The sequence below is a fragment of the Pseudophryne corroboree genome, chromosome 9, assembly GCF_028390025.1.
Source record: "Pseudophryne corroboree isolate aPseCor3 chromosome 9, aPseCor3.hap2, whole genome shotgun sequence".
Taxonomy (NCBI): domain Eukaryota; kingdom Metazoa; phylum Chordata; class Amphibia; order Anura; family Myobatrachidae; genus Pseudophryne; species Pseudophryne corroboree.
This window is the reverse complement of record NC_086452.1, coordinates 50,588,614-50,616,296: the sequence shown is the minus strand read 5'-3', so window position 1 is coordinate 50,616,296 and position 27,683 is coordinate 50,588,614. Positions and strand designations below refer to the sequence as shown.

At 48.7% G+C, this 27,683-nt stretch overlaps 2 protein-coding genes across 3 annotated transcripts in view; one reads left to right on the top strand and one right to left on the bottom strand.

Annotated features, from left to right (window-relative positions):
* Window positions 1-20,903, bottom strand: part of TIE1 (tyrosine kinase with immunoglobulin like and EGF like domains 1) — an 85,963-nt gene extending 65,060 nt beyond the window's left edge. The window contains exon 1 of one of the 2 annotated variants that reach the window (XM_063939310.1): window positions 20,378-20,903. In XM_063939310.1, coding sequence (XP_063795380.1) covers window positions 20,378-20,438 — 61 coding nt within the window. In that variant the 5' untranslated portion in view covers window positions 20,439-20,903. Of the gene's footprint in view, window positions 1-4,075; window positions 4,182-20,377 lie in introns of those variants that run through there. The other variant, XM_063939311.1, reaches the window with a different exon arrangement.
* A 1-nt stretch (window position 20,904) lies between these two features.
* C9H1orf210 (chromosome 9 C1orf210 homolog) overlaps window positions 20,905-27,683 on the top strand; it is a 542,874-nt gene continuing 536,095 nt past the window's right edge. Inside the window, exon 1 of the mRNA XM_063939312.1 lies at window positions 20,905-20,987. The gene's annotated coding sequence lies outside the window, so the exon portion shown is untranslated. The remainder of the gene's footprint in view (window positions 20,988-27,683) is intronic.

Here is a 27,683-nt window from a genome sequence, read left to right as displayed (position 1 = left end):
CTAATGGATTTATTCATCTGTCTGCGGCGAAGTGGTGAAGTGTTCCACTTCCTATACTCAGAGTCCCGGGTTCGATTCCTAAATTACGAATGCATGTCAGTTTTTTCCAGACACTTTATTATTATTTTTATTTACATAAACCAGGGCAAAGCTGCAGGAGCGGTTCCACTGTTAAGGTTCTATGCACCGTACAGCAGACTCAATAGAAATGGCTACCACCTATGACTCCTTGCCCCACGGAGGCCCTAGGCTACGGAGCAAGTAACAGTCCAGATTTTGCAGGCTACCGGGCAATGCTGAAGGAGCTTCACAATCCCCTAGCTAAAATACACAGGGGCGATAGGGATAAGCGAGGGCTATGCACATTACGGTACTCCAGACTCGATCGCATAGCAAACTGACAAAATGGCCGCCGACCGTGAACCCCCACCACGTGGCAGCGCTCGGATATGGAGTGAGGGATGGCATAAGTTTTGCAGGCTACGGGGCAATGCTGAAGGAGCATCACAATCCCCTAGCTAAAATACACAGGGGCGATAGGGATAAGCAAGGTCTATGCACATTACGGTACACCGGACTCGATCGCATAGCACACTGACAAAATGGCCGTCGCCCCCGAACCCCCACCACGTGGCAGGCAGCGCTCGGAGATGGAGTGAGAGATAGCAGACGTTTTGAAGGCTATGGGGCAATGCTGAAGGAGCGTCACAATCCCCTCGCTAAAATAACAGTACACAGAGGCAATGAGGTCCCCTATGCCGTAGGGGACTCGGACGCTCATGTAATTGCATTTCAAAGGCACGGTATTTTCCATCGTCTCCCCCTACCCCCATCGTTCTTCCCCCCTGGGAGCCTGCACAGGTCATGCAGTAGACAGGGAGGGAATTCAGGTCATGTGAAATACACAAACGCCGAAGATCTACAGTACTATTTTGCTCAGTCAGAATACACTCATTTCTACTCATTACCGCTGTGTAGTGGCATTTAGCGTAAAGAATCGCTCCTGCAGATCAGGACTCGAACCCTGGACCCCCAGCGTGGGAGGTGGGAGCCTTCATCGCTAGCCCACGATGCCTCATGAGAGAGTTACAATTTCATGTATAAAAGTACAGCAGACAGCGCCCGGCCCCCTCCCCATTGGTGTTGGTTTATGCCTTAGGGGACTCGGACGCTCGCATTTCTAAAGCACGGTATTTTCCACCGCCTCCCGCTAGCCCACCATTCCCATTATGCCTTAGGGAACTCAGACGCTCATGTACTGTACATGTATTTTAAAATCACGGTGTTTATACATTGTACTATACATTCTTCCTTTTACACAATTAGTTGCGTCTCCATACACATACAGTACTCCATACACATACAGTAGGTCACCATCTTTTTCCAACGCCTCCCGTTACGCCTACAGTATTAACATTACAGTCGTCACTGACCAATTGCCAGAGCTGTAGATCAATCCGCCGCTATACTGTATGATCGAAAGTACTGGATTAGTGGAGCATTAGCCACCCAGTGGTGGAGATGTGTAATGCATGCTGAGTATCTAGAATCGGAGGAGGGGGGCTGCAGCTGGTCGTGCTGCTGGGTCCCTCCTCCTGTGTCCCCGCTGCCGGTTCCCTTTACCCTGCAGCCGGCTGGATCCTGGCATCTGTACAATGTAGTTCACAGATGCCAGGACCAGAGCATGCGCAGTAGCGGTGACTGTACTACACATGGCCAACTCCTGGCTTCTATGGACTGCCTTGGCTGCAGCCCATAGGAGCCGGACTGGGCTGTCCGAAAGGCAGAGAGGGGTTTCCTACAGGAAGCAAGCTATCTGCTAATCGCAGCCTGGTCTGGCAGTCTCGGAGGGAGGAAACACCTCCCAATGGGACTGCCTGTAGTGTCCAATAAGAAGTCACGGCCAGTCATGGTGAAGCTAGTGCAATCTCACGGACTGCATCTGGCTTCATAGACTCTGTGCTGAGGTGGCGGATATTACCTGAGGGGGATGCAGTCCTGCAGCCCATAGGCAAAATCCGCCACTGACCAACAGACAATCAAATAAAATGGCAGCATTGTAAATTTGGCACCAGCCACGAGCCAAACAGCATTAAGCCATAGTTGCCTACCCGCCCTCATTCTCATACCCTCCAACTGTACCTTTTTAATAGGTACAGTACCTTTTTTTTATGGTCTGTATCTATTTTTGGCTCTCCAAACTTCCATTGAAAGTATAGGAAAAGGGGTGTGAACACGCCCCCTTTACATGTGACCACGCCCACTTTTCTAATTTGTACCGGTTTTTGTGTGTAAAATGTTGGAGGGTATGCATTCTGCAGGAGACTCCCTGAAGTAGTACAGTAGCAATCTCCCTAACTCCCTGAACAGTCCATCAATCTCCCTGATTCCACCTTACCCCCATTATGTAGTTGTTACATTCTTAGGGGGAAAAAAAAGAAATCAGAGATACTTACATTTAAACGGGCTCATCAGTGCCATTTCCCTGCATTGGTTATAAGGCACAATAATGGGGCAGATGTATTAACCTGGAGAAGGCATAAGGAAGTGATAAACCAGTGATATGTGCAGGATGATAAAGGCACCAGACAATCAGATCCTAACTGTTAATTTACATAATGGAGCTGATTGGCTGGTGCCTTTATCACCTTGCACATATCACTGATTTAGCACTTCCTTATCCCTTCTCCAGGTTAATACATCTGCCCCAATGATCCCTATGGCTACATGCATTTTAAATAGTGTTTCTCCTGGCCACTTACAGTATATGGAACCTCTTGTAAAACTCAATACACAAACAAATCCTGAAAAATATCAGTGTCTTTTCTTCAACAAGTAGATCTTACTAACTTTGGGGCTCATTTACATTTGGATGTAAGGGGGTCATTCAGACCCGATCGCACGGCTAGCTTTTTTTGCAGCGGTGCGATCGGGTCTGAACCGCGCATGTGTATGCTCTACAGTGCGCAGGCGTGTCAGCTGCTGGCGACGGGGATTGTCGGACAGCAACGGATATAACGAAGAAAGCGATCGCATCGGCAATGGCAAGAAGATTGGCAGGAAGAAGTCGTTTGTGGGTGTCAACTGACCGTTTCTAGGGAGTGTCCGAAAAAACGCAGGCGTGCCCAGCCGTTTGGAGGGAGGATTCCTGATGTCAGCTCCTGCCCGGATCATCGCAGCGGCTGAGTAAGTCCTGAGCTGTGCAGAGACTGCAAAAAAACACCTGCGTGCGATTAGGCCTGAATCACCCCCAGAGTCATTTTCATGACACGCCTCTCAGATGTAGCAATACACGTCTGTGCTGATAGGTATAGCTTTCACACTCTCCCTGAAACATACTTACTTACATTCAATTTCTCCCGGAGAAGAGACAATGCAGGGGGGCGGGGCCGGGCTGTGACATACTCAAGTCCTAAAATGACGCGATTCACGTCATTTGAACCCCTTCCCCTCCCCACGGACCCTTGAATACGGGAGAAGATGTCTCCATCCTGCCCGCATCACTAGGGTGCGAGCAGGATGCGGGAGACCTGCCTACTCTTCCAGGGGTGCGGGGGGCTACCCAAAAAAAGTGAGCCTTCTGGAGCTTCTGGGAGAGTAGGCAAGTATGCCCTGAATTTTTTTTTTCAAAAATAGGCAATAAGCAGAGGAGTGAGAGCCTGAAATGAAGGGATGGCCCAATCACAGGCCTTGCTGGTGGGTGCTACTTAACTGCTATATATACCAGCAGCCAGTGCATGGAGCATTGACTAAGTGTTTTTATGGGGGGGATCATGGAGACCTCAGAGGAAAAAGCTGCAGGATACCAATGGCAGCTACCACAGTGCATACCCTCCAACATTTTATACATGAAAACCGGCACAAATTATGAAAGGGGGCGTGGCCCTTTCCTATACTTTCAATGTTAATTTGGAGAGTCAAAAATCGGTATAAAGCCCTTTTTGGCAGGTACAGACCATTAAAAAAAAAGGTACTGTACCTGCCAAAAAGGTACAGTTGGATCAGACTTGCCTACCCTCCCGCATTCAGCGGGATGCTCCCGATTTTTCAATGAGCCTCCCGCTGCCCCGCATACCTTGCCTGACCTCCCGGTTTTTAAATTAGCTCCCTGTAAATCCGGACTGCGCCTGCGCTAGTCCGGAAATGCGGGGGGCGGGGCCTGCACGAAAGAGGTCACAGCCGTCCGTGGTGGCCGTCCTGCCTCCTGCTGTGCACACAGAGCCGGCATGCCTGAGCGGAGGCAGGAGAATAAACAGCAGAGCAGCTGGTCTACTGACAGCCAGTGCTCTGCTTCACTGCTGCTGGCCCCGCCCACCACACTCACAGGGCTGCGTGTAGCACAGTACAGCCCGTCTGACCTCTTCCTGCTCCTCCTCATGTTCCTGCCCAGTGCTGCTGCCTCCCTCCACCACACTGTCCCGGCCCCGGCTCCTGCTCTTCACAGGAAGGAGCAGCCATAGCCAGGTGGGTGCTGTGTGTGCTGGGGGGTTTTATGAGAAAGGGGATATGTGTATAATGTGGTCGGGGGAAGGGTGCGTGTGCTGTGCATGATGTAATGTTACATGGTACTTTCTCTGACGTCCTAGTGGATGCTGGGTACTCTGTAAGGACCATGGGGAATAGACGGGCTCCGCAGGAGACTGGGCACTCTAAAGAAAAGATTAGGTACTACATCTGGTGTGCACTGGCTCCTCCCTCTATGCCCCTCCTCCAGACCTCAGTTAGAATCTGTGCCCGGCCAGAGCTGGATGCACTCTAGGGGCTCTCCTGAGCTTCCTAGAAAGAAAAGTATTTGTTAGGTTTTTTATTTTCAGTGAGATCTGCTGGCAACAGACTCACTGCTACGTGGGACTTAGGGGAGAGAAGCAAACCTACCTGCTTGCAGCTAGCTTGTGCTTCTAGGCTACTGGACACCATTAGCTCTAGAGGGATCGAACACAGGGCCCGACCTCGATCGTCCGTTCCCGGAGCCGCGCCGCCGTCCCCCTTGCAGAGCCAGAAGACGGAAGAAACCGGAGGAAATCGGCGGCTGAAGACTTCGGTCTTCATTAAGGTAGCGCACAGCACTGCAGCTGTGCGCCATTGCTCCCTATGCACACCACACACTCCGGTCACTGATGGGTGCAGGGCGCTGGGGGGGGGCGCCCTGGGCAGCAATTAGAGTACCTTACATGGCTAATTGACACATAATACAGCTTTTAAGCTGTATATGTGCATAATCCCCCGCCATTATACAGATAAAAAAGCGGGAGAAGCCCGCCGAGAGGGGGCGGGGCAATCTTCCTCAGCACACCGACTTCCCTGCAGTTTCCAGACATCAAGGGTAAAAAAGAGAGGGAGGGCACTAAATTTAGGCACAAAACTATATATATAAAAAGCAGCTATAGGGAAAATCGCTTTTGTTAGTGTAAATCTCTGATTATATAGCGCTGTGGTGTGTGCTGGCACACTCTCTCTCTGTCTCCCCAAAGGACTTTGTGGGGTCCTGTCCTCAGTCAGAGCATTCCCTGTGTGTGTGTGCGGTGTGTCGGTACGGCTGTGTCGACATGTTTGATGAGGACGCTTACGTGGAGGCGGAGCAGGTGCCGATAAGTGTGATGTCGCCCCCTACGGGGCCGACACCTGAGTGGATGGATATGTGGAAGGTATTAACCGACAGTGTCAACTCCTTGCATAAAAGGTTCAATGACGCAGCTTTGGGACAGCCGGCATCTCAGCCCGCGCCTGCCCAGGCATCTCAGAGGCCGTCAGGGGCTCAAAAACGCCCGCTACCTCAGATGGCAGACACAGATGTCGACACGGAGTCTGACTCCAGTGTCGACGAGGATGAGACAAATATACAATCCACTAGGGCCATCCGATGCATGATTATGGCAATGAAAAATGTGTTGCACATTTCTGACATTAACCCGGTTACCACAAAAAAGGGTATTATGTTTGGGGAGAAAAAGCAGCCAGTGACTTTTCCCCCATCTGATGAGTTAAACGAATTGTGTGAAGAAGCGTGGGGTTCCCCAGATAAAAAACTAGTAATTTCTAAGCGGTTACTAATGGCGTACCCTTTCCCGCCAACGGATAGGTTACGCTGGGAGACATCCCCTAAGGTGGACAAGGCGCTCACACGCTTATCAAAAAAGGTGGCACTGCCGTTTCAGGATACGGCCGCCTTAAAGGAGCCTGCAGATAGAAAGCAGGAGGCTATCCTGAAGTCTGTGTATACACACTCAGGTACTATACTGAGACCTGCTATTGCTTCAGCATGGATGTGCAGTGCTGCAGCAGCGTGGTCTGATTCCCTGTCTGATAACATTGATTCCCTTGACAGGGACACTATATTGCTAACCATAGAGCATATTAAAGACGTAGTCTTATATATGAGAGATGCACAGAGGGACATTTGCCGGCTGGCATCTAGAATTAATGCGATGTCCATTTCTGCCAGGAGAGTATTATGGACTCGGCAGTGGACAGGTGATGCTGATTCTAAAAGGCACATGGAAATTTTGCCTTATAAGGGTGAGGAAGTGTTTGGGGACGGTCTTTCGGACCTCGTATCCACAGCAACAGCTGGGAAGTCTACTTTTTTACCTCAGGTTCCCTCACAGCCTAAGAAAGCACCGTATTATCAAGTACAGTCCTTTCGGCCTCAGAAAGGCAAGCGGGTTAGAGGCGCGTCCTTTCTGCCCAGAGGCAGGGGGAGAGGGAAAAAGCTGCACCATACAGCCAGTTCCCAAGAACAAAAATCCTCCCCTGCTTCCACTAAGTCCGCCGCATGACGCTGGGGCTCCACATGTGGAGCCAGGTGCGGTGGGGGCCCGTCTCCGGAACTTCAGCGACCAGTGGGTTCGCTCACAGGTGGATCTCTGGGTTCTACAAGTGGTATCTCAGGGATACAAGCTGGAATTCGAGACGTCTCCTCCTCGCCGTTACCTCAAATCAGCCTTGCCAGCTACTCCCCAGGACAGGGAGGTAGTACTGGCGGCAATTCACAAGCTGTACCTCCAGCAGGTGATAATAAAAGTTCCCCTCCTTCAACAGGGACGGGGTTACTATTCCACAATGTTTGTGGTACCGAAACCAGACGGTTCGGTGAGACCCATTCTAAATTTGAAATCCTTGAACACTTATATAAGGAAGTTCAAGTTCAAAATGGAATCGCTCAGGGCGGTTATTGCAAGCCTGGAAGAGGGGGATTACATGGTATCACTGGACATCAAGGATGCTTACCTACATGTGGTACAGGACTGCCATTACCAATTCCAGACGTTGCCGTTTGGTCTGTCCACGGCACCGAGGGTATTTACCAAAGTAATGGCTGAAATGATGATACTCCTTCGAAAGAAGGGAGTTATAATTATCACGTACTTGGACGATCTCCTTATAAAGGCGAGGTCCAGGGAGCAGTTGTTGGTCGGAGCAGCACTATCTCAGGAAGTACTACAACAGCACGGCTGGATTCTGAATATCCCGAAGTCGCAGCTGGTTCCTACGTCGCGTCTGCTGTTCCTGGGTATGATTCTGGACACAGAACAGAAGAAGGTGTTTCTCCCGGAGGAGAAGGCCAAGGAGTTGTCATCTCTGGTCAGAGACCTCCTAAAACCAAAACAGGTGTCGGTGCATCACTGCACGCGAGTCCTGGGAAAGATGGTAGCTTCTTACGAGGCAATTCCATTCGGCAGGTTCCATGCACGGATCTTTCAGTGGGATCTGTTAGACAAGTGGTCCGGATCGCATCTTCAGATGCATCGGCTGATCATCCTGTCCCCGAGGGCCAGGGTGTCTCTGCTGTGGTGGCTGCAGAGTGCTCATCTACTCGAGGGCCGCAGATTCGGCATACAGGACTGGGTCCTGGTGACCACGGATGCAAGCCTCCGAGGTTGGGGGGCAGTCACTCAGGGAAGAAACTTCCAAGGACAATGGTCGAGTCAGGAAGCTTCCCTACACATAAACATTCTGGAACTAAGGGCCATTTACAATGCCCTAAGTCAGGCAAAACCCCTGCTTCAAAACCAGCCGGTGCTGATTCAGTCAGACAACATCACGGCGGTCGCCCATGTAAACCGACAGGGCGGCACAAGAAGCAGGATGGCGATGGCAGAAGCCACAAGGATTCTCCGATGGGCGGAAAATCACGTGATAGCACTGTCAGCAGTGTTCATTCCGGGAGTGGACAACTGGGAAGCGGACTTCCTCAGCAGGCACGACCTCCACCTGGGAGAGTGGGGACTTCATCCAGAAGTCTTCCAGCTGATTGTAAATCGTTGGGAAAGGCCACAGGTGGACATGATGGCGTCCCGCCTCAACAAAAAGCTAAAAAGATATTGCGCCAGGTCAAGGGACCCTCAGGCGATAGCTGTGGACGCTCTAGTGACACCGTGGGTGTACCAGTCGGTTTATGTGTTCCCTCCTCTTCCTCTCATACCAAAGGTACTGAGGATAATAAGAAAGAGAGGAGTAAGAACTATACTCATCGTTCCGGATTGGCCAAGAAGGACTTGGTACCCGGAACTACAAGAAATGATCTCAGAGGACCCTTGGCCTCTGCCTCTCAGACAGGACCTGCTACAGCAGGGGCCCTGTTTGTTCCAAGACTTACCGCGGCTGCGTTTGACGGCATGGCGGTTGTACGCCGGATCCTGATGGAAAAGGGCATTCCGGTTGAAGTCATTCCTACGCTGATAAAAGCTAGGAAGGATGTGACAGCAAAACATTATCACCGCATATGGCGAAAATATGTTGCTTGGTGTGAGGCTATGAAGCCCCCAACAGAAGAATTTCAGCTGGGTCGATTTCTGCACTTCCTACAGTCAGGAGTGACTATGGGCCTAAAATTGGGATCCATTAAAGTCCAGATTTCGGCCCTGTCTATTTTCTTTCAAAAAGAACTGGCTTCACTGCCTGAAGTTCAGACGTTTGTTAAGGGAGTGCTGCATATTCAGCCCCCTTTTGTGCCCCCAGTGGCACCTTGGGATCTCAACGTTGTGTTGGATTTCCTAAAATCACATTGGTTTGAGCCACTTCAGACCGTGGAGTTGAAATATCTCACGTGGAAAGTGGTCATGCTTTTGGCATTGGCTTCGGCTAGGCGTGTGTCAGAATTGGCGGCTTTGTCATGCAAAAGCCCCTATCTGATCTTCCATATGGACAGGGCAGAATTGAGGACTCATCCCCAATTTCTCCCTAAGGTGGTATCAGCGTTCCATTTGAACTAACCTATTGTGGTGCCTGCGGCTACTCGGGACTTGGAGGCTTCCAAGTTGCTGGATGTAGTCCGGGCCCTGAAAATCTATGTTTCCAGGATGGCTAGAGTCAGAAAAACTGACTCGCTGTTTATCCTGCATGCACCCAACAAGCTGGGTGCTCCTGCTTCAAAGCAGACTATTGCTCGCTGGATCTGCTGCACGATTCAACTTGCACATTCTGCGGCTGGACTGCCGCATCCTAAATCAGTCAAAGCCCATTCCACGAGGAAGGTGGGCTCTTCTTGGGCGGCTGCCCGAGGGGTCTCGGCTTTACAACTTTGCCGAGCTGCTACCTGGTCGGGATCAAACACGTTTGCAAAATTCTACAAGTTTGATACCCTGGCAGAGGAGGACCTTGAGTTTGCTCATTCGGTGCTGCAGAGTCATCCGCACTCTCCCGCCCGTTTGGGAGCTTTGGTATAATCCCCATGGTCCTTACGGAGTACCCAGCATCCACTAGGACGTCAGAGAAAATAAGATTTTACTCACCGGTAAAAATCTATTTCTCGTAGTCCGTAGTGGATGCTGGGAGCCCGTCCCAAGTGCGGAATTCTGCAATACTTGTATATAGTTATTGCTTAACTATAGGGTTTTTTGTTCTGAGCCATCAGTTTAATGAGGCTCAGTTGTTGTTCATACTGTTAACTGGGTATAATTATCACAAGTTGTACGGTGTGATTGGTGTGGCTGGTATGAGTCTTACCCTGGATTCCAAATCCTTTCCTAGTAATGTCAGCTCTTCCGGGCACAGTTTCCTTAACTGAGGTCTGGAGGAGGAGCATAGAGGGAGGAGTCAGTGCACACCAGATGTAGTACCTAATCTTTTCTTTAGAGTGCCCAGTCTCCTGCGGAGCCCGTCTATTCCCCATGGTCCTTACGGAGTACCCAGCATCCACTACGGACTACGAGAAATAGATTTACCGGTGAGTAAAAAATCTTATTTTCTGTAATAAAGGGGAGGGGGGGGGGGGGTGCTGTGTGATATGCAATGTGCTACTGGGTGTAATATTAGGGGGGGTGAAGAATTGTGCTGTGCATAATATAATGTAATATGGTGCTGTGTACTATCTGTGATATGGGGGGGGGGGCTGTGTGAAATATAATGTGCTACTCGGTGTAATATTGTGGGGACTGTGTAGGCTGTGTATAATTTAATGTAATATGGGTCCGGGTGTACTGGCTGTAAAATGGGGGACTGGGGCTATGTATAATGTAATGCAGTGGTTAAAGTGGGGCGGAACTGCGTTCCGTCACCTCTAATGGCAGGCGGAACCAGTTCCGCCTCCGCCTGGCCACAGCATCAGGTCCCTGCTGCATTGTAATGGTGGCAGCGGCCGCCAGCCAATCCCGGCTCGCGGACCGGCTGCAGCACCAATCAAAAATAGGGGCGGCTTTTTAAAATCTGTCGTGAGCCAATCACGGCTCGCGAGACCGCCAGCCAATGAGAAGCTGCCAAGCACCCCTTTCTGCGGCACGCACACAAGCAGGAACAGTCATGGGGGAGGTGAGTTCCCCTGCCTCTCCAGGACCACTTTAAGCCCTGATGTAATATAATATGGTACTGTGTGTACTTGCTGTAATATGAGGGAGTGGGGCTTTGTATAATGTAATATGGGCCTGTGTGTACTGGCTGTAATATGGGGAACTGGGGCCAGGGCCGTAACGAGGTGTGTGCCACTGGAGGCGCAGAACCACCAGCAACACCCACATAGCCGCTCCGTCACACTGTGGGGTCCGACCCTCCTCCCCCCGCCATCACCGCTTCTCTCACCTAGGTAGCCAGGCAGCGCTGCAGCTCCACCTTCGCTACCTTCCTATGTGCTGGGAGAGATGACGTCTCTCCCAGCCCGCCCCCAGCCCACCCATATTGCCCTGTGCTGTGAGAGCATAGGGCGGGAAGAGGAGAGGCATGCCGGCTTGTCAAAGGTAAGTCTCTCTCTCTCGCCTGCCATAATGTATAAATAAGGTGGACTGCCTACCATAATGTGTAAAAAAAAAAAAAAAGGGGGGGGGGGATTGCCTGCCGCACTGTGTAAAAAAAGGGGGACATGCTGCTGTAATGTGTAAAAAAGGGGACTTTGTAAAATGGAGTTCTGCCTGCCGTAATCTGCAAAAGGGAGCTCTGTGGCCACGCCACTTCCCCATGAAGCCACGCCCCCCAATTTTTGGCTCACACGCGCCTACGGCACACACTTGCCCAGTTTTTTTTATAGGGGGGTACCGATGCTGTTTCTTGCACACAGTGCTAAAAAAAATGTCTATTTAAGGCACTGACTGGGGCTATGTATAATGTAATGTTATGTGGTACTGGGTGTACTGGCTGTAATATGGGGGAGTGAGACTGTGTATAATGTAATGTAATATGGTACTGGGTACAATATGGGGAGGGGGGCTGTGTATAATATAATGTATTATATGCTGTGTGTACTGGGTGTAATATACTGTCCGTTTCTTCTCAGAAATGTACACGGTATCATAATTTAGTGCACCTGTATTATTACTCTAGTGTACCTATAGTATTACCCTTTTTTTTTTTTTTTTTTGCTGCTGCTTTTAGTACTAATTTTCACCTGCCATTGCAGGACACACCACTGAGCAGTGGCGTAACTACTGCCCCCGCAGCCCTCGCGGTGGCTTGGAGGCGCAGGGCTGCGGGGGGCGCCGCCACTGATTTAGAGCAGATAGACATGCGGACGAGCCGTCCGCATGTCAATCTGCTGACTCCCTCCTTCCCTAGCCGCTGCTGTGAAGGAGGGACACGGAGGGCACAGCGCGCGCCTCTTCTGTGTCCCTCCTGCATCTCCGGCGGGTCTATTGAATGAAGTGCCCGTTCGTGAGCTCTGATTGGCTCACAAACCGGCACTTCATTCAACAGACACGCCGGAGACGCAGGAGGCGCGCGCTGTGCCCTCCGTGTCCCTCCTTCACAAAACAGCGGGGGAGCGGGGGGGGGGAGCTGTACCTGGCACTGGGGGAGGGGGAACATATTTGGCACTTGGGGGGGCATATGTGGCACTGAGGGGGCATATGTGACACTGAGGGGTATATGTGTACCTGGCACTTGGGGGGAGGGGGCATATTTGACATTGGGGGCATGTGTGTACCTGGCACTGGGGGGGGAATATCTGGCACTGGGGGCATATGTGGCACTGGGAACACAGCCCTAGCAACAAGCATTACTCCCTAGCAACGAGCATGACACCCAGTGCATGAAACCCCTGGCAACAAGCATGACACAATGAGCATGAAAACCCCTGGCACCGTGCATGGAACCAAGAGCATGAAACCCCTGGCAACGAACATGACACCCAGTGCATGAAACCCCTGGAAGCGAGCATGACACCCTGAGCATGAAAACCCTTGGCACCGTGCATGGAACCAAGAGCATGAAACCCCTGGCAACGAGCAGGTAATTTAAAAATAAGAAGCCTTACTGTAGGACTTAATGTGTAATGGGCATTGCGGTGTGTGGCATAATGTATCACAGGCATTACGGTGTGTGGCGTACTATATCACAGGCATTGCGGTGTGTGGCATACTGTATCAAGGACATTGCGGTGTGTGTCATAATGTGTCACAGGCATTACGGTGTGTTGCATACTATATCACGGGCATTGTGGTATGTGGTATAATGTCTCAGGGTCATTGCAGTGTGGCATAATGTATAACGGGCATTGCGGTGTGTGGCATAGGGTATAACGGGCATTGCGGTATGTGTCACAGGCATTACGGTGTGTGGTATACTGTATCACAGGCATTGTGGTATGTGGTATAATGTCTCAGGGGCATTGCAGTGTGGCATAATGTATAACGGGCATTGCGGTGTGTGGCATAGGGTATAACGGGCATTGTGGTATGTGTCACAGGCATTACGGTGTGTGGTATACTATATCACAGGCATTGTGGTATGTGGTATAATGTCTCAGGGGCATTGCAGTGTGGCATAATGTATAACGGGCATTGCGGTGTGTGGCATAGGGTATAACGGGCATTGTGGTATATGTCACAGGCATTACGGTGTGTGGTATACTATATCACGGGCATTGTGGTATGTGGTATAATGTCTCAGGGTCATTGCGGTGTGTGTCATAATGTATCACGGACATTGCGGTGTGTGTCATAATGTGTCACAGGCATTACGGTGTGTGGCATACTATATCACGGGCATTGTGGTATGTGGTATAATGTCTCACGGGCATTGCAGTGTGGCATAATGTATAACGGGCATTGCGGTGTGTGGCATAGGGTATAACGGGCATTGTGGTATGTGTCACAGGCATTACGGTGTGTGGTATACTATATCACGGGCATTGTGGTATGTGGTATAATGTCTCAGGGTCATTGCAGTGTGTGGCATAATGTATCACGGACATTGCGGTGTGTGGCATAATGTGTCAGGCATTACGGTGTGTGGTATACTATATCACGGGCATTGTGGTATGTGGTATAATGTCTCAGGGTCATTGCAGTGTGTGTCATAATGTGTCACAGGCATTGTATGTGCTATAATGTATCAGGGTTATTGCAGTGTGTGGTATAATGTCTCAGGGTCATTGCGGTGTGTGTTATAATGTGTCACAGTCATTGTATGTGCTATAATGTATCGGGCATTGCAGTGTGTAGCATAATGTATAACGGGCATTGCGATTCCTGTCATAATGTGTCACAGGCATTACGGTGTGTGGCATAATGTGTCGAGGGCATTACGGTGTGTGAATATTGTGTCATGTGCATTATTGTGTGTGGCATGTCTAAGGGCCATTGCAGTATGTGGCATAATGTATACTGGGCATTACTATAAGGAGGAAAAATGACAAATAATGTAAGGGGCATGAATCAGGATTATTTTTCTTTCCTGTGGTGGCCAACGTCTGGGCGTGCAGGTTGCAAAACTGGGGTATAAGGTAGTCTTTTCCTGCAATACCACACCCCTTTATGTGAAGCCACGCCCATTTCCACAAAGCCACACCCCTTTTTTGGTGCGCACAGATTCATCCCTTTACTAGTGGCAATTATGGGGGATGAGGGAGGGGGGGCGCTGGAGAATTTTTTGGCTTGGGGGAGAAAAATTTCTAGTTACGCCACTGCCCCCAAGTGGCAATAAATACGCTAATAGGTAGTCCTCAACACGCACTTTGGGCGAAGCATGACACCCCCCTCAACGACGCGCCACGCTCTGTGCGGCGTATTCTGCTGCCCGGAATCTCCCTGAAACTAGTTTTCAAAAGTAGGCAAGTATGAGTTGGATGGTATGACAGTGTACACTGCTGTCAGCTGCAAAGCAGTTGATGTTTGTGATACCCTGCAGTTGCCATTTTAGAAAGGGGCTGAAGTCTGTGTCTTTAAAATAAAGTTTGTTTAAAAAAAAAAAGTCAGTTGGAGCCAGGAGTGACCGTTAGAGCTGGTGAGGAGAGCTGAGGGGACGCCACTGCGCAGTGATAAGCAGCGGATAGAGAAACATATCACAGTGACTGGGACTTGTAGTGTCACACACAACGCCAAGCTGAGTCCCGTCCATGTGCTTGCTGTGCTTACATTTTGGAGTGGAAGCCGCACCCTGATTCAGGTCCTCTGATTTGTGAGAAGAACCCATTACACACAGCTTCTATGTGTGAGCCATACATTATACAGTGACACACACTACACAAAGCCATACATTATACAGTGACACACACTACACAAAGCCATACATTATACAGTGACACACTACACAGAGCCATACATTATACAGTGACACACTACACAGAGCCATACATTATACAGTGTCACACACTACACAAAGCCATACATTATACAGTGACACACTACACAGAGCCATACATTATACAGTTACACACACTACACAGAGCCATACATTATACAGTGACACACTACACAGAGCCATACATTATACAGTTACACACACTACACAGAGCCATACATTATACAGTGACACACACTACACAAAGCCATACATTATACAGTGACACACACTACACAGAGCCATACATTATACAGTGACACACACTACACAAAGCCATACATTATACAGTGACACACTACACAGAGCCATACATTATACAGTTACACACACTACACAGAGCCATACATTATACAGTGACACACACTACACAAAGCCATACATTATACAGTGACACACTACACAGAGCCATACATTATACAGTTACACACACTACACAGTGCCATACATTATACAGTGACACACACTACACAGTGCCATACATTATACAGTGTCACACACTACACAGAGCCATACATTATACAGTGTCACACACTACACAGAGCCATACATTATACAGTGACACACACTACACAGAGCCATACATTATACAGTGACACACTACACAGAGCCATACATTATACAGTGTCACACACTACACAGAGCGTGACACACACTACACCGTGCCATACATTATACAGTGACACACACTACACCATGCCATACATTATACAGTGTCACACACTACACAGAGCCATACATTATACAGTGACACACACTACACAGAGCCATACATTATACAGTGACACACACTACACAGAGCTATACATTATACAGTGACACACACTACACCGTGCCATACATTATACAGTGACACACACTACACCATGCCATACATTATGCAGTGACACACACTACACAGAGCCATACATTATACAGTGACACACACTACACCGTGCCATACATTATACAGTGACACACATTACACCATGCCATACATTATACAGTGTCACACACTACACAGAGCCATACATTATACAGTGACACACACTACACAGAGCCATACATTATACAGTGACACACACTACACAGAGCCATACATTATACAGTGACACACACTACACAGAGCCATACATTATACAGTGACACTCACTACACAGTCATACAGTATACTGTTCTATGACACACACTACATAGAGCTATACATTATACAGTGACACACACTACACAGAGCCATACATTATACAGTGACACACACTACACAGTTCCATACATTATACAGTGTCACACATTACACCATGCCATACATTATACAGTGTCACACACTACACAGAGCCATACATTAACATTATACAGTGACACACACTACACAGAGCCATACATTATACAGTGACACACACTACACAGAGCCATACATTATACAGTGACACACACTACACAGAGCCATACATTATACAGTGACACTCACTACACAGTCATACAGTATACTGTTCTATGACACACAATACACAGAGCTATACATTATACAGTGACACACACTACACAGAGCCATACATTATACAGTGACACACACTACACAGTGCCATACATTATACAGTGTCACACACTACCCAAAGCCATACATTATACAGTGACACACACCACACAGAGCCATACATTATACAGTGACACACACTACACAGAGCCATACATTATACAGTGACACACACTACACAGAGCCATACATTATACAGTGACACTCACTACACAGAGTCATACAGTGACACACACTACACAGAGCCATACAGTATTCTTTACTATGACACACACTACACAGAGCCATACATTATACAGTAGCAGTGTAGCACACATTACACAGAGCCATACGTTATACAGTGACACACACTACACAGAGCCATACATTATACAGTGACACTCACTACACAGAGTCATACAGTGACACACACTACACAGAGCCATACAGTATACTGTACTATGACACACACTACACAGAGCCATACATTATACAGTGACACGCTACACAGTCATACGTTATACAGTGACACACGCTACACAGAGCCATACATTATACAGTGTCACACACTACCCAAAGCCATACATTTTACAGTGACACACACCACACAGAGCCATACATTATACAGTGACACACACTACACAGAGCCATACATTATACAGTGACACTCACTACACAGAGTCATACAGTGACACACACTACACAGAGCCATACAGTATTCTGTACTATGACACACAATACACAGAGCCATACTTTATACAGTAGCAGTGTAGCACACACTACACAGAGCCATACGTTATACAGTGACACACACTACACAGAGCCATACATTATACAGTGACACTCACTACACAGAGTCATACAGTGACACACACTACACAGAGCCATACAGTATACTGTACTATGACACACACTACACAGAGCCATACATTATACAGTGACACGCTACACAGTCATACGTTATACAGTGACACACGCTACACAGAGCCATACATTATACAGTGATACTCACTACACAGAGTCATACAGTGACACACACTATACAGAGCCATACAGTATACTGTACTATGACACACACTACACAGAGCCATACGTTATACAGTGACACACACTACACAGTGCCATACATTATACAGTGACACACGCTACACAGAGCAATACATTATACAGTGACACACACTACACAGAGCCATACATTATACAGTGACACACAATACACAGAGCAATATAGTGACACACACTACAGAGTGCTATACATTATACAGTGACACACACTACACAGAGCCATACATTATACAATGACACACACTACACAGAGCCATACGTTATACAGTGACACACACTACACAGTGCCATACATTATACAGTGACACACGCTACACAGTCATACGTTATACAGTGACACGCGCTACACAGAGCCATACATTATACAGTGATACTCACTACACAGAGTCATACATTGACACACACTATACAGAGCCATACAGTATACTGTACTATGACACACACTACACAGAGCCATACATTATACAGTAGCACACACTACACAGAGCCGTACGTTATACAGTGACACACACTACACAGTGCCATACATTATACAGTGACACACGCTACACAGAGCAATACATTATACAGTGACACACACTACACAGAGCCATACATTATACAGTGACACACAATACACAGAGCAATATAGTGACACACACTACAGAGTGCTATACATTATACAGTGACACACACTACACAGAGCCATACATTATACAGTGACACACACTACACAGAGCCATACATTATACAATGACACACACTACACAGAGACATACGTTATACGGTGACACACACTACACAGTGCCATACATTATACAGTGACACACGCTACAGAGTCATACGTTATACAGTGACACGCTACACAGAGCAATAAATTATACAGTGACACACACTACACAGAGCCATACATTATACAGTGACACACACTACACACAGTCATACATTATACAGTGACACACACTACACAGAGCCATACGTTATACAGTGACACACACTACACAGTGCCATACATTATACAGTGACACACGCTACACAGAGCAATACATTATATAGTGACACACACTACACAGAGCCATACATTATACAGTGACACACAATACACAGAGCAATACAGTAACACACACTACAGAGTGCTATACATTATACAGTGACACACACTAGACAGAGCCATACATTATACAGTGACACACACTACACAGAGCCATACATTATACAATGACACACACTACACAGAGCCATACGTTATACAGTGACACACACTACACAGAGCCATACATTATACAATGACACACACTACACAGAGCCATACATTATACAATGACACACACTACACAGTGCCATACATTATACAGTGACACACACTACACAGAGCCATACATTATACAATGACATACACTACACAGAGCCATACATTATACAGTGACACACACTACACTACACCATGCCATACATTATACAGTGACACACACTACACAGTGCCATACATTATACAGTGACACACACTACACAGAGCCATACATTATACAATGACACACACTACACAGAGCCATACATTATACAGTAACACACACTACACAGAGCCATACATTATACAATGACATACACTACACAGAGCCATACATTATACAGTGACACACACTACACCATGCCATACATTATACAGTGACACATACTACACAGTGCCATACATTATACAGTGACACACACTACACAGAGCCATACATTATACAATGACACACACTACACACAGTCATACATTATACAGTGTCACACACTACACAGAGCCATACATTATACAGTGACACACACTACACAGAGCCATACATTATACAATGACACACTACACAGAGCCATACATTATACAATGACACACACTACACACAGTCATACATTATACAGTGTCACACACTACACAGAGCCATACATTATACAGTGACACACACTACACAGAGCCATACATTATACAGTGACACACACTACACAGAGCCATACATTATACAATGACACACACTACACAGTCATACGTTATATAATGACACACACATACAAACGGGATGTAGTTATGTGACCGGCGGTCAGGAGACCGCCCGTCACAATATCTCTCCTTACATCCCGCCCCCTCATAATCCTGACGGTCGGCATGCCGACCAACAGGGACTATTCCCACGCGTGGATGGCCACGACACCCACAGAGTGGTAATAGAACCCGTGGCGACCTCAGGACGCCGCCAAGCCTGCAGCGAACCCGCAAGGTTCTTTTTGTGCTCACCCCCTCTGGCATTCCGCTGCCGGGATAACTGCTTCGGTATGCTGACCGGCGGTTTCCTGACCGCCGGCACGCATACCACACCCCATACAAACAGATAGATGGAGAGATAGATAGATAGAAGTGGTAGAGCACGGTTGACATAGTGGTTAGTATTACTAGTGGGTTTCCTGTGAGCACTCTGCCCTCACCCCAAAAGCACACCAGCAGGTTAATTGCCTTCTGAGACAAAAAAATGTACCTTAGTGTATATGTGTGTCCATGTGGTAGGGACTATAGATTGTAAGGTCCACTGGGACAGGGACTGTTGTGAATGACACATATTCCTGGTAAAATGCTGTGTAATATATGTCACTATATAAATAACTGTAAATAAATAATAATTCTCGGCCCTTCTTCAACTTGATTGTAACCCTTGATGATATGTAAAAAGATCTTTCACATCTGCTCCTGTCTATTCTTTTCCAAGCTCCAAATATTCTATGGCAGGGACCAGAATATTTATTACTAGATCACTTATGGCACTTGCTGCGCTAACGACATATACTTAAGTCTTAACGGGATAATTAAAATAAAATCTGTGTGGTTACCGATTTCTGTTGGAAGGAAAGATCCAAGGAAGAGACTCAGGATATGAAGCAGCTTCAGCATTGTCCTTAATCCAGTCCAGAGGTGAAACTCTCCCAGGGTGTATCCCGTGGCCAGCAATCACTACCAAATCCACATTATTTCCTATTGCCAGGGATTAGTGTTTATAACAGATCCACGGTCATATTAATCCAGAAGCATTCATCCCATCCAACTCATGAATAGTAGGAACAGATTCCCATAATATCTCAGTTGTATCCTAGTGAAGAGATTTCAGGGATCACTAGTCAGATGTCGGACATCACATCTTGACAGATTCCGGCATTGATCGCTAGCTCACAGGGCAAATTTCAAACTGTAGTAAACAATATTGGTAAGGCCTCCAACATAAGCTCCCTCTGCTCTTCCAAACTTTCTCACACTCAGCACCTCTGTCTTCCACAGATCTGGGATTTGGACATGGAAAGAGGAAAAGGCGTAGCTGGACTGTTAGGTACAGGAAACTCCACAGCTGAACACTCAGCGATGGCCTCTACTTTAGGAAATCACAGTCTGAGCAACTATGGGAAAAGAAGATGACAAAAGCTGCTCCCGCCTCCCCTACTTCCCTAGGTATGAACTGTATTGTTGTATTCTGCCATGATGTCTGTGTAGCCTCCAGGACCTCCCACCTCTCATAACGCACTGAGCACAAACATAGACGTATCATAGCATTCATCTGACAAGTTATTTACCTATATGTACACGTCTGTAATGGCCATACTTGCCTACTCTCCCGGAATGGCCGGGAGGCTCCCGAAAATCGGGTGACCCTCCCGGCCCCCCGGAAGAGCAGGCAAGTCTCCCGATTCGCGGGGTCCCCCTGCCCGTCCGCCCACTTATGCTGCTTTCACATTGCAAAACCTGCTTTTGAAACGGTTCTTTAAACGGTTTTTAAAACGGGTCTGAGCAGTTAAACCCCCTTCACATCGCATGTTGTAACCAGTATATTACCGTTTCATTACCGTTTTGGTACCTTTCACACTGAACCCGTTTCACCCATACAAAACAGTGGTTGTCATTTTAAATGTTTATTTCCTGCTTCTGCCTGGTGAGATCACACATGGAGACAGCCTATTACCTTCTGCGGCTTGCAAATACCGTTTCAGACCCTTTCACACTGCACAATTAAACGGGTCTGAAACGGGTAGGACCCTGCTTTTTTACCGTTTCAAAATACCGGTATTTTGTAAACGGTAAATTGAAGGTGACCCTTTCACATCGCAGCTCGAACCGTTTAGGAAGCCAGTAAAAACGGCAAATTACCGGGTACAAGCTGCGGTGTGAAAGGGGTATTAGTGTGTAAAGTGGGCGGTCCGGGCAGTTGATGACGCGATTCTTGCTGAATCGCGTCATCATAGCCATGCCCCCTGCAGTGTAATCCCGGTGATCGCGGCATTACAGAGCGGGGGGCGTGGCTTAACGGAGGTGTCATCGTGACTCCGCCTCCGGCCCACCCCCTCAGCCACGTCACAGCCTCCCCTGCCCGCCCTCTGAGCCGAACTGGCTGCTCTCTCCCACAGAGAGCAGCCAGAATGTAGGTAAGCATGGTAATGGCTCAGCCACATCATTGCAATATAATTCTGTTATCTACCAGACCACTCATATAATTCCAGTGTCCACTGCACATTCCGGTAGTATGGTGGAAACATTATATTCTATACTGACTGTCTACTCCCGGAGGGGGCAGCCAGATGGCAGGAGCAAGAAGGTGTGGTGCAGCCAAGTGGTGGCTTCAGGGGGTCATGGTACCATCTTTATGCCCCCTACCCCCTCTCCCCCAGTACTCAATTCCCGGCATTGTAAAGTAGGAGGGCAGGGACACAATAATACAATTCAGCACGAATCACTTCCTTAAGGGGTCTGTACCACCCCCAAGATACTGTGGGATCAGCTTCGCTGACTGTGAGGGGGAGGGCACTGGTAGTGGCACCAAGAGGAAGGGGGGAGCGGATATTAATTACCAGGGCCGGGCTTTGCTGGAGGCGGGCCCGGCAACAGGGAGAGGGGGGGGGACACAAAGGGGACACCCGTACAGGGCCCCAAGGTTCAGGACACAAAACCGTGGTCATAGTACCAATACTGCTTTTCTGCTGCGGGGTACACTGGGCTCCACAAGGATAGACATAGGGGTGTAGAGTAGGATCTTGATCCGAGGCACCAGCAGGCTGAAAAGCTTTGACTGTTCCCAGAATGCATAGCGCCGCCTCCTCTATAACCCCGACTCCCTGCACAGGAGCTCAGTTTTGTAGTTGGTGCCGCAGATAGCAGGCACATAACAGAGGGGCTGCTCCAGGCAGCCCTAAGAAGAGCTTTTTTTGAAGAAAAAGTGAAGACTACAAGGGAAGCAGCGGTGTGTAAATGTCAGAGACATTTGCTGCAGCTCCAGCTCTCCCCAGCGGCGCTGTACACTCCCGAGCCCTGGTTGCCAGGTAACTACAGCAGGAGGCTCCGGTTTTCTTCATGGTCAGGCACACACGACGGGGGCTCTCCGGGATCGCGTGGCCGCGCTTCGGGAGGTGGTGAGTGGGTCCCACTTGCGGGACCCGTACTTTATCGCTATCCGGCGCTGTCAGTGGGAGGCGGGCTGCGTGCGCTGGCGGTGGACACTGTGGCAGTACAGGCGATCCTACTAGATCACCAGGGCATGGGTGCAGGTCAGGTTTTCTCTCTCAACCATTTTAATAGTAGCCCGCAGTACCCGGTGGTTTTGCCAGCAGGAGGATAAGGCTAAGACCTGAAGCCCCTCCCCCAGCCCCAGGGCGCCATTTCCCAAAATTGTTCCCGCCCTGGAGCTGCATATCTGTCTCTCCCTCACTCCCTGTCAGTGTCTGGGTGCCATTTCTCTCAGCTTCACTGTTCCTGGGACTGCTTGGGCAAATCCTCCTGTGTAAAAGCCGCCTGGTTGTCAGTGCTGTGACTTTACATGACACTTAAGTATTCTACTTGCCTTTTAGACAGTGTTAGTTAAGAAAGAGTGCATTTAGGGGGTAATTCCGAGTTGTTCGCAGCATCAAATTTGATAGCAGTTGGGTAAAACCATGGGGGTCATTCCGAGTTGTTCGCTCGCAAGCGGATTTTAGCAGATTTGCTCATGCTAAGCCGCCGCCTACTGGGAGTAAATCTTAGCATCTTAAAATTGCGAACGATGTATTCGCAATATTGCGATTACACACCTCGTAGCAGTTTCTGAGTAGCTCCAGACTTACTCGGCTTCTGCGATCAGTTCAGTGCTTGTCGTTCCTGGTTTGACGTCACAAACACACCCAGCGTTCGCCCAGACACTCCCCCGTTTCTCCGGCCACTCCTGCGTTTTTTCCGGAAACGGTAGCGTTTTTTCCCACACGCACATAAAACGGCCTGTTTCCGCCCAGTAACACCCATTTCCTGTCAATCACATTACGATCGCCAGAACGATGAAAATGCCGTGAGTAAAATTCCTAAGTGCATAGCAAATTTACTTGGCGCAGTCGCAGTGCGGACATTGCGCATGCGCATTAAGCGGAAAATCGCTGCGATGCGAAGATTTTTACCGAGCGAACAACTCGGAATGACCCCCCATGTGCACTGCAGGGGGGGCAGATATAACATTTGCAGAGAGAGTTAGATTTTGGTGGGTTATTTTGTTTCTGTGCAGGGTAAATACTGGCTGCTTTATTTTTACACTGCAATTTAGATTTCAGTTTGAACACACCCCACCCAAATCTAACTCTCTCTGCACATGTTATATCTGCCACACCTGCAGTGCAAATGGTTTTACCCAACTGCTAACAAATTTGCTGCTGCGATCAACTCAGAATTAAACCCTTAGTCAGGGTTTTCTAGTACAATCACCCTGTGATATACATCCAGTTCTTACTGTACAGTGTTATATCTATTGACTACATAGCTATATATAAGCAAGTCCAGTGCAGTATTATTGTTAGTAATAACCTCTGCATTGTACAATCTGTGACTATCTGTGTGTGCATTAGCTCGCTGAGTGGTGTCCATTTCGTGTCCCTCACTCAACTTGCTATCCCTATATTCTATAACCTGAGGGGGCTTGGTGCGTCAGATTTCATAATAATATAGGATATTCACAAGATATACTCTAATACGTATTTTTCTCTGTGATTTTAGTCACAGTATCTCTCCTGTGTCCCTGCTTGTGCTGACTACGCTGCGCAGGGGTTTGGGTAAGAGGTATTGTGCTGCTGCCAATTGTACTGTGTTACCTGATACTGCAAGTTATATCATGTCTGCTTCAGAGGGTAACGGTTCTGGGGCTGAACACACTGCCTAGTGGATATACGTCAGGAACCCTGGGAAAACCCGGGTAAGACGTTTGTGCCTCAAAAGAAGATGCTGGCTCTCTATCCCCTCGCACCAAAGCTGTCTAAAAATTGGGAAACGCCTCCTCCAGTAGACTCACATGTGGCTAGGATGGTGGTTTCCTCAGCTCTACCTGTCACTACCGTCACGTCTCTAAAAGAGCCTATGGATAAACGTGTGGATGGTTGTCTGAAAGCGATTTACACCCTTACGGGTGCTGCACAAAGGCCCACTATTGCAGCAACATGGGCTGCAGAGGCTATTGAAGCATGGGCCTTGGAGTTAGAAGCTGAAATCTCTTCTGACCATGCTAGACAATGCTTGTCATATATTGTCACAGCTTCTCGCTATATTAAAGAGGCGGCTTCTGATGCCGGTATCCTAGCAGCCAAGGCCTCTACTACGACAGTCCTGGCTCGCCAGATATTGTGGCTGAGATCCTGGTCTGTGGATCTGGACTCTAGAAAAACCCTGGAGGTACTCCCTTTCAAGGGGGATATTCAGTTTGGGGAGGACTTAAATAAGATAGTGGCTGACTTGGCTACTGCCAAAACTGCCTGTCTGCCTAACACAGCTCCTTCTGTGTCGAAGGCCAAAGGCACGTCCTTTCGTCCTTCAGGTAAAGCAAAGGTCAGGCGTACCATAAGCAGGCCCGCACTTCCAAACCTGGTAAGCCGAAGCCCAAAAGAGCCTGGGCTGCCCGTCAGCCAGCAGCCAAGACCGATAAGCCTGCCGCATGACGGGGCGGGCCTCCCCCTGGGGGATCCCAGGGTGGGTGGCCGGCTTCTAGGGTATACCCAGGAATTGTTGAAGACCACTTCAGATGCCTGAGTATGGGAAGTCGTCACTCGAGGTTACGCCATAGCCTTCAAAAACCGACCCCCTCATCGATTTTGCCAGACAGACATCCCGTCGGACCAGACAAAGGCAAACACTCTGCATTCGGTGGTACAGACCCTCCTGGATACAGGAGTCGTAGTACAGGTGCCTCTTGCTCAGAGGGGCCGGGGGTACTATTCTCCGCTGTTTCTAGTCCCGAAACCGAATGGGTCCTCCCAGCCCATTCTCAACCTCAAGGCACTGAACAAGTTTGTGAAGGTTTCCAAGTTCCGTATGGAAACCCTTCGCTCTATAGTTCTGGCCTTGGAACCTGGGGACTACATGGTCTCCCTGGACATACATGATGCTTACCTGCATATTCCTATAGCAGTGTCACATCAACAATACCTGAGGTTCGCCTTTCGGCAACCTCCATTACCAGTTTCGGGCGTTACCTTTTGGTTTAACTACGGCTCCGCGAGTCTTCACCAAAGTTATGGCGGTGATGACGGTGGTACTCCGCCGTCAAGGGGTCAGGATACTGCCGTATATGAACGACTTGTTAATCCTGGCAAATTCCCCAGATCTTCTCCTGCATCATTTGGATATGACGGTCCGATTTCTACAAGCCCACGGGTGGCTCATCAACTGGAAGAAATCCTCCCTGGTACCTGCTCAGACCATGGTGCATCTGGGAGCGCTGTTGGACACTCACAACCAGAGGTTATTCTTGTCTCAGGAGAAAGTCCTGAAACTTCAGGACAGGATTCGCTGCTTCCTTTCTCGTCCGCAAGTGTCGATACATTCGGCGATGCAGGTGCTGGGCCTCATGGTATCAGCATTCGACATGGTGGCGTATGCTCAATTCCATTCTCGCCCCCTTCAGAAGCTGATTCTAGTCAAGTGGGATGGCCTGCCTCACCGGATCAGGTCTCAAATGATCTCTTTGACTCCAGAGGTCCGTCTGTCGTTGCTCTGGTGGCTCCAGGACCGACAATTGTGCAGAGGCCGTCCCTTCTGGATATCCAACTGGGTCCTGTTGATGACAGATGCCAGTCTTAGAGGTTGGGGCGCTGTGCTGGAGCAGCACTCCTTGCAGGCTCGGTGGACCAAGGAGGAATCTCTCCTCTCGATCAACATTCTGGAATTGCGGGCGGTCTTCAATGCGTTGAACCTAGCCCAGCATTTGATTCAGAACCGTCCTGTTCAAGTACAGTCGGACAACGCCATCACAGTGGCTTACATAAATCATCAAGGTGGCACTCGAAGCCGTTTGGCAATGAAGGAAGCCTCACGGATTCTACGTTGGGCAGAACGCCATCTACCAGCCATATCGGCAGTATTCATTCCGGGAGTCCTGAATTGGGAAGCGGACCTTCTCAGTCAGGACGTGCATGCCGGCGTGTGGGGCCTCCATCCAGAAGTGTTTCAACTCCTCGTGGAAAGGTGGGGTCTTCCAGGTGTGGATCTGATGGCGTCTCGACACAATCACACGGTTCCGGTCTTCGGCGCAAGGACAAGGGATCCTCAAGCAGCATTCGTGGATGCGCTGGCAGTGCCGTGGAGGTTTCGGCTGCCGTATGTGTTCCCTCCGGTGTCACTCCTGCCCAGGGTAATTCGGAAGTTCAAGCAAGAAAAAGGAAATCTGCTTCTCATAGCTCCGGCGTGGCCCAGACGGCACTGGTTCTCAGACCTGCAAGGCCTATCGTCAGAGCGTCTAATTCTACTTCCACAACGCCCAGACCTCCTCGTTCAGGGCCCCTGTGTCTACCAGGACCTAGCCCGGCTGTCTTTGACGGCGTGGCTCTTGAAGCTTCCGTCTTAAGAGCTAAGGGTTTTTCTGCAGAGGTCATTAAAACTATGTTGCGGGCCCGGAAACCGGCCTCTGCTCGGATTTACCATCGGGTCTGGCATTCCTACTTTGTTTGGTGCACATCTAACCATTATGGTGCTTCCAAGTTTAGTACAGCCAAACTTTTGGCTTTTCTACAGCAGGGCCTAGATTTAGGCCTGCGTCTGGCCTCCCTCAAGGTTCATATTTCTGCCTTGTCTGTGTGGTTTCAGAGAAAAATTGCGACTTTACCTGATGTTCATACATGTATCCAACCGCCCTATGTCCCGCCTGTGGCTCCTTGG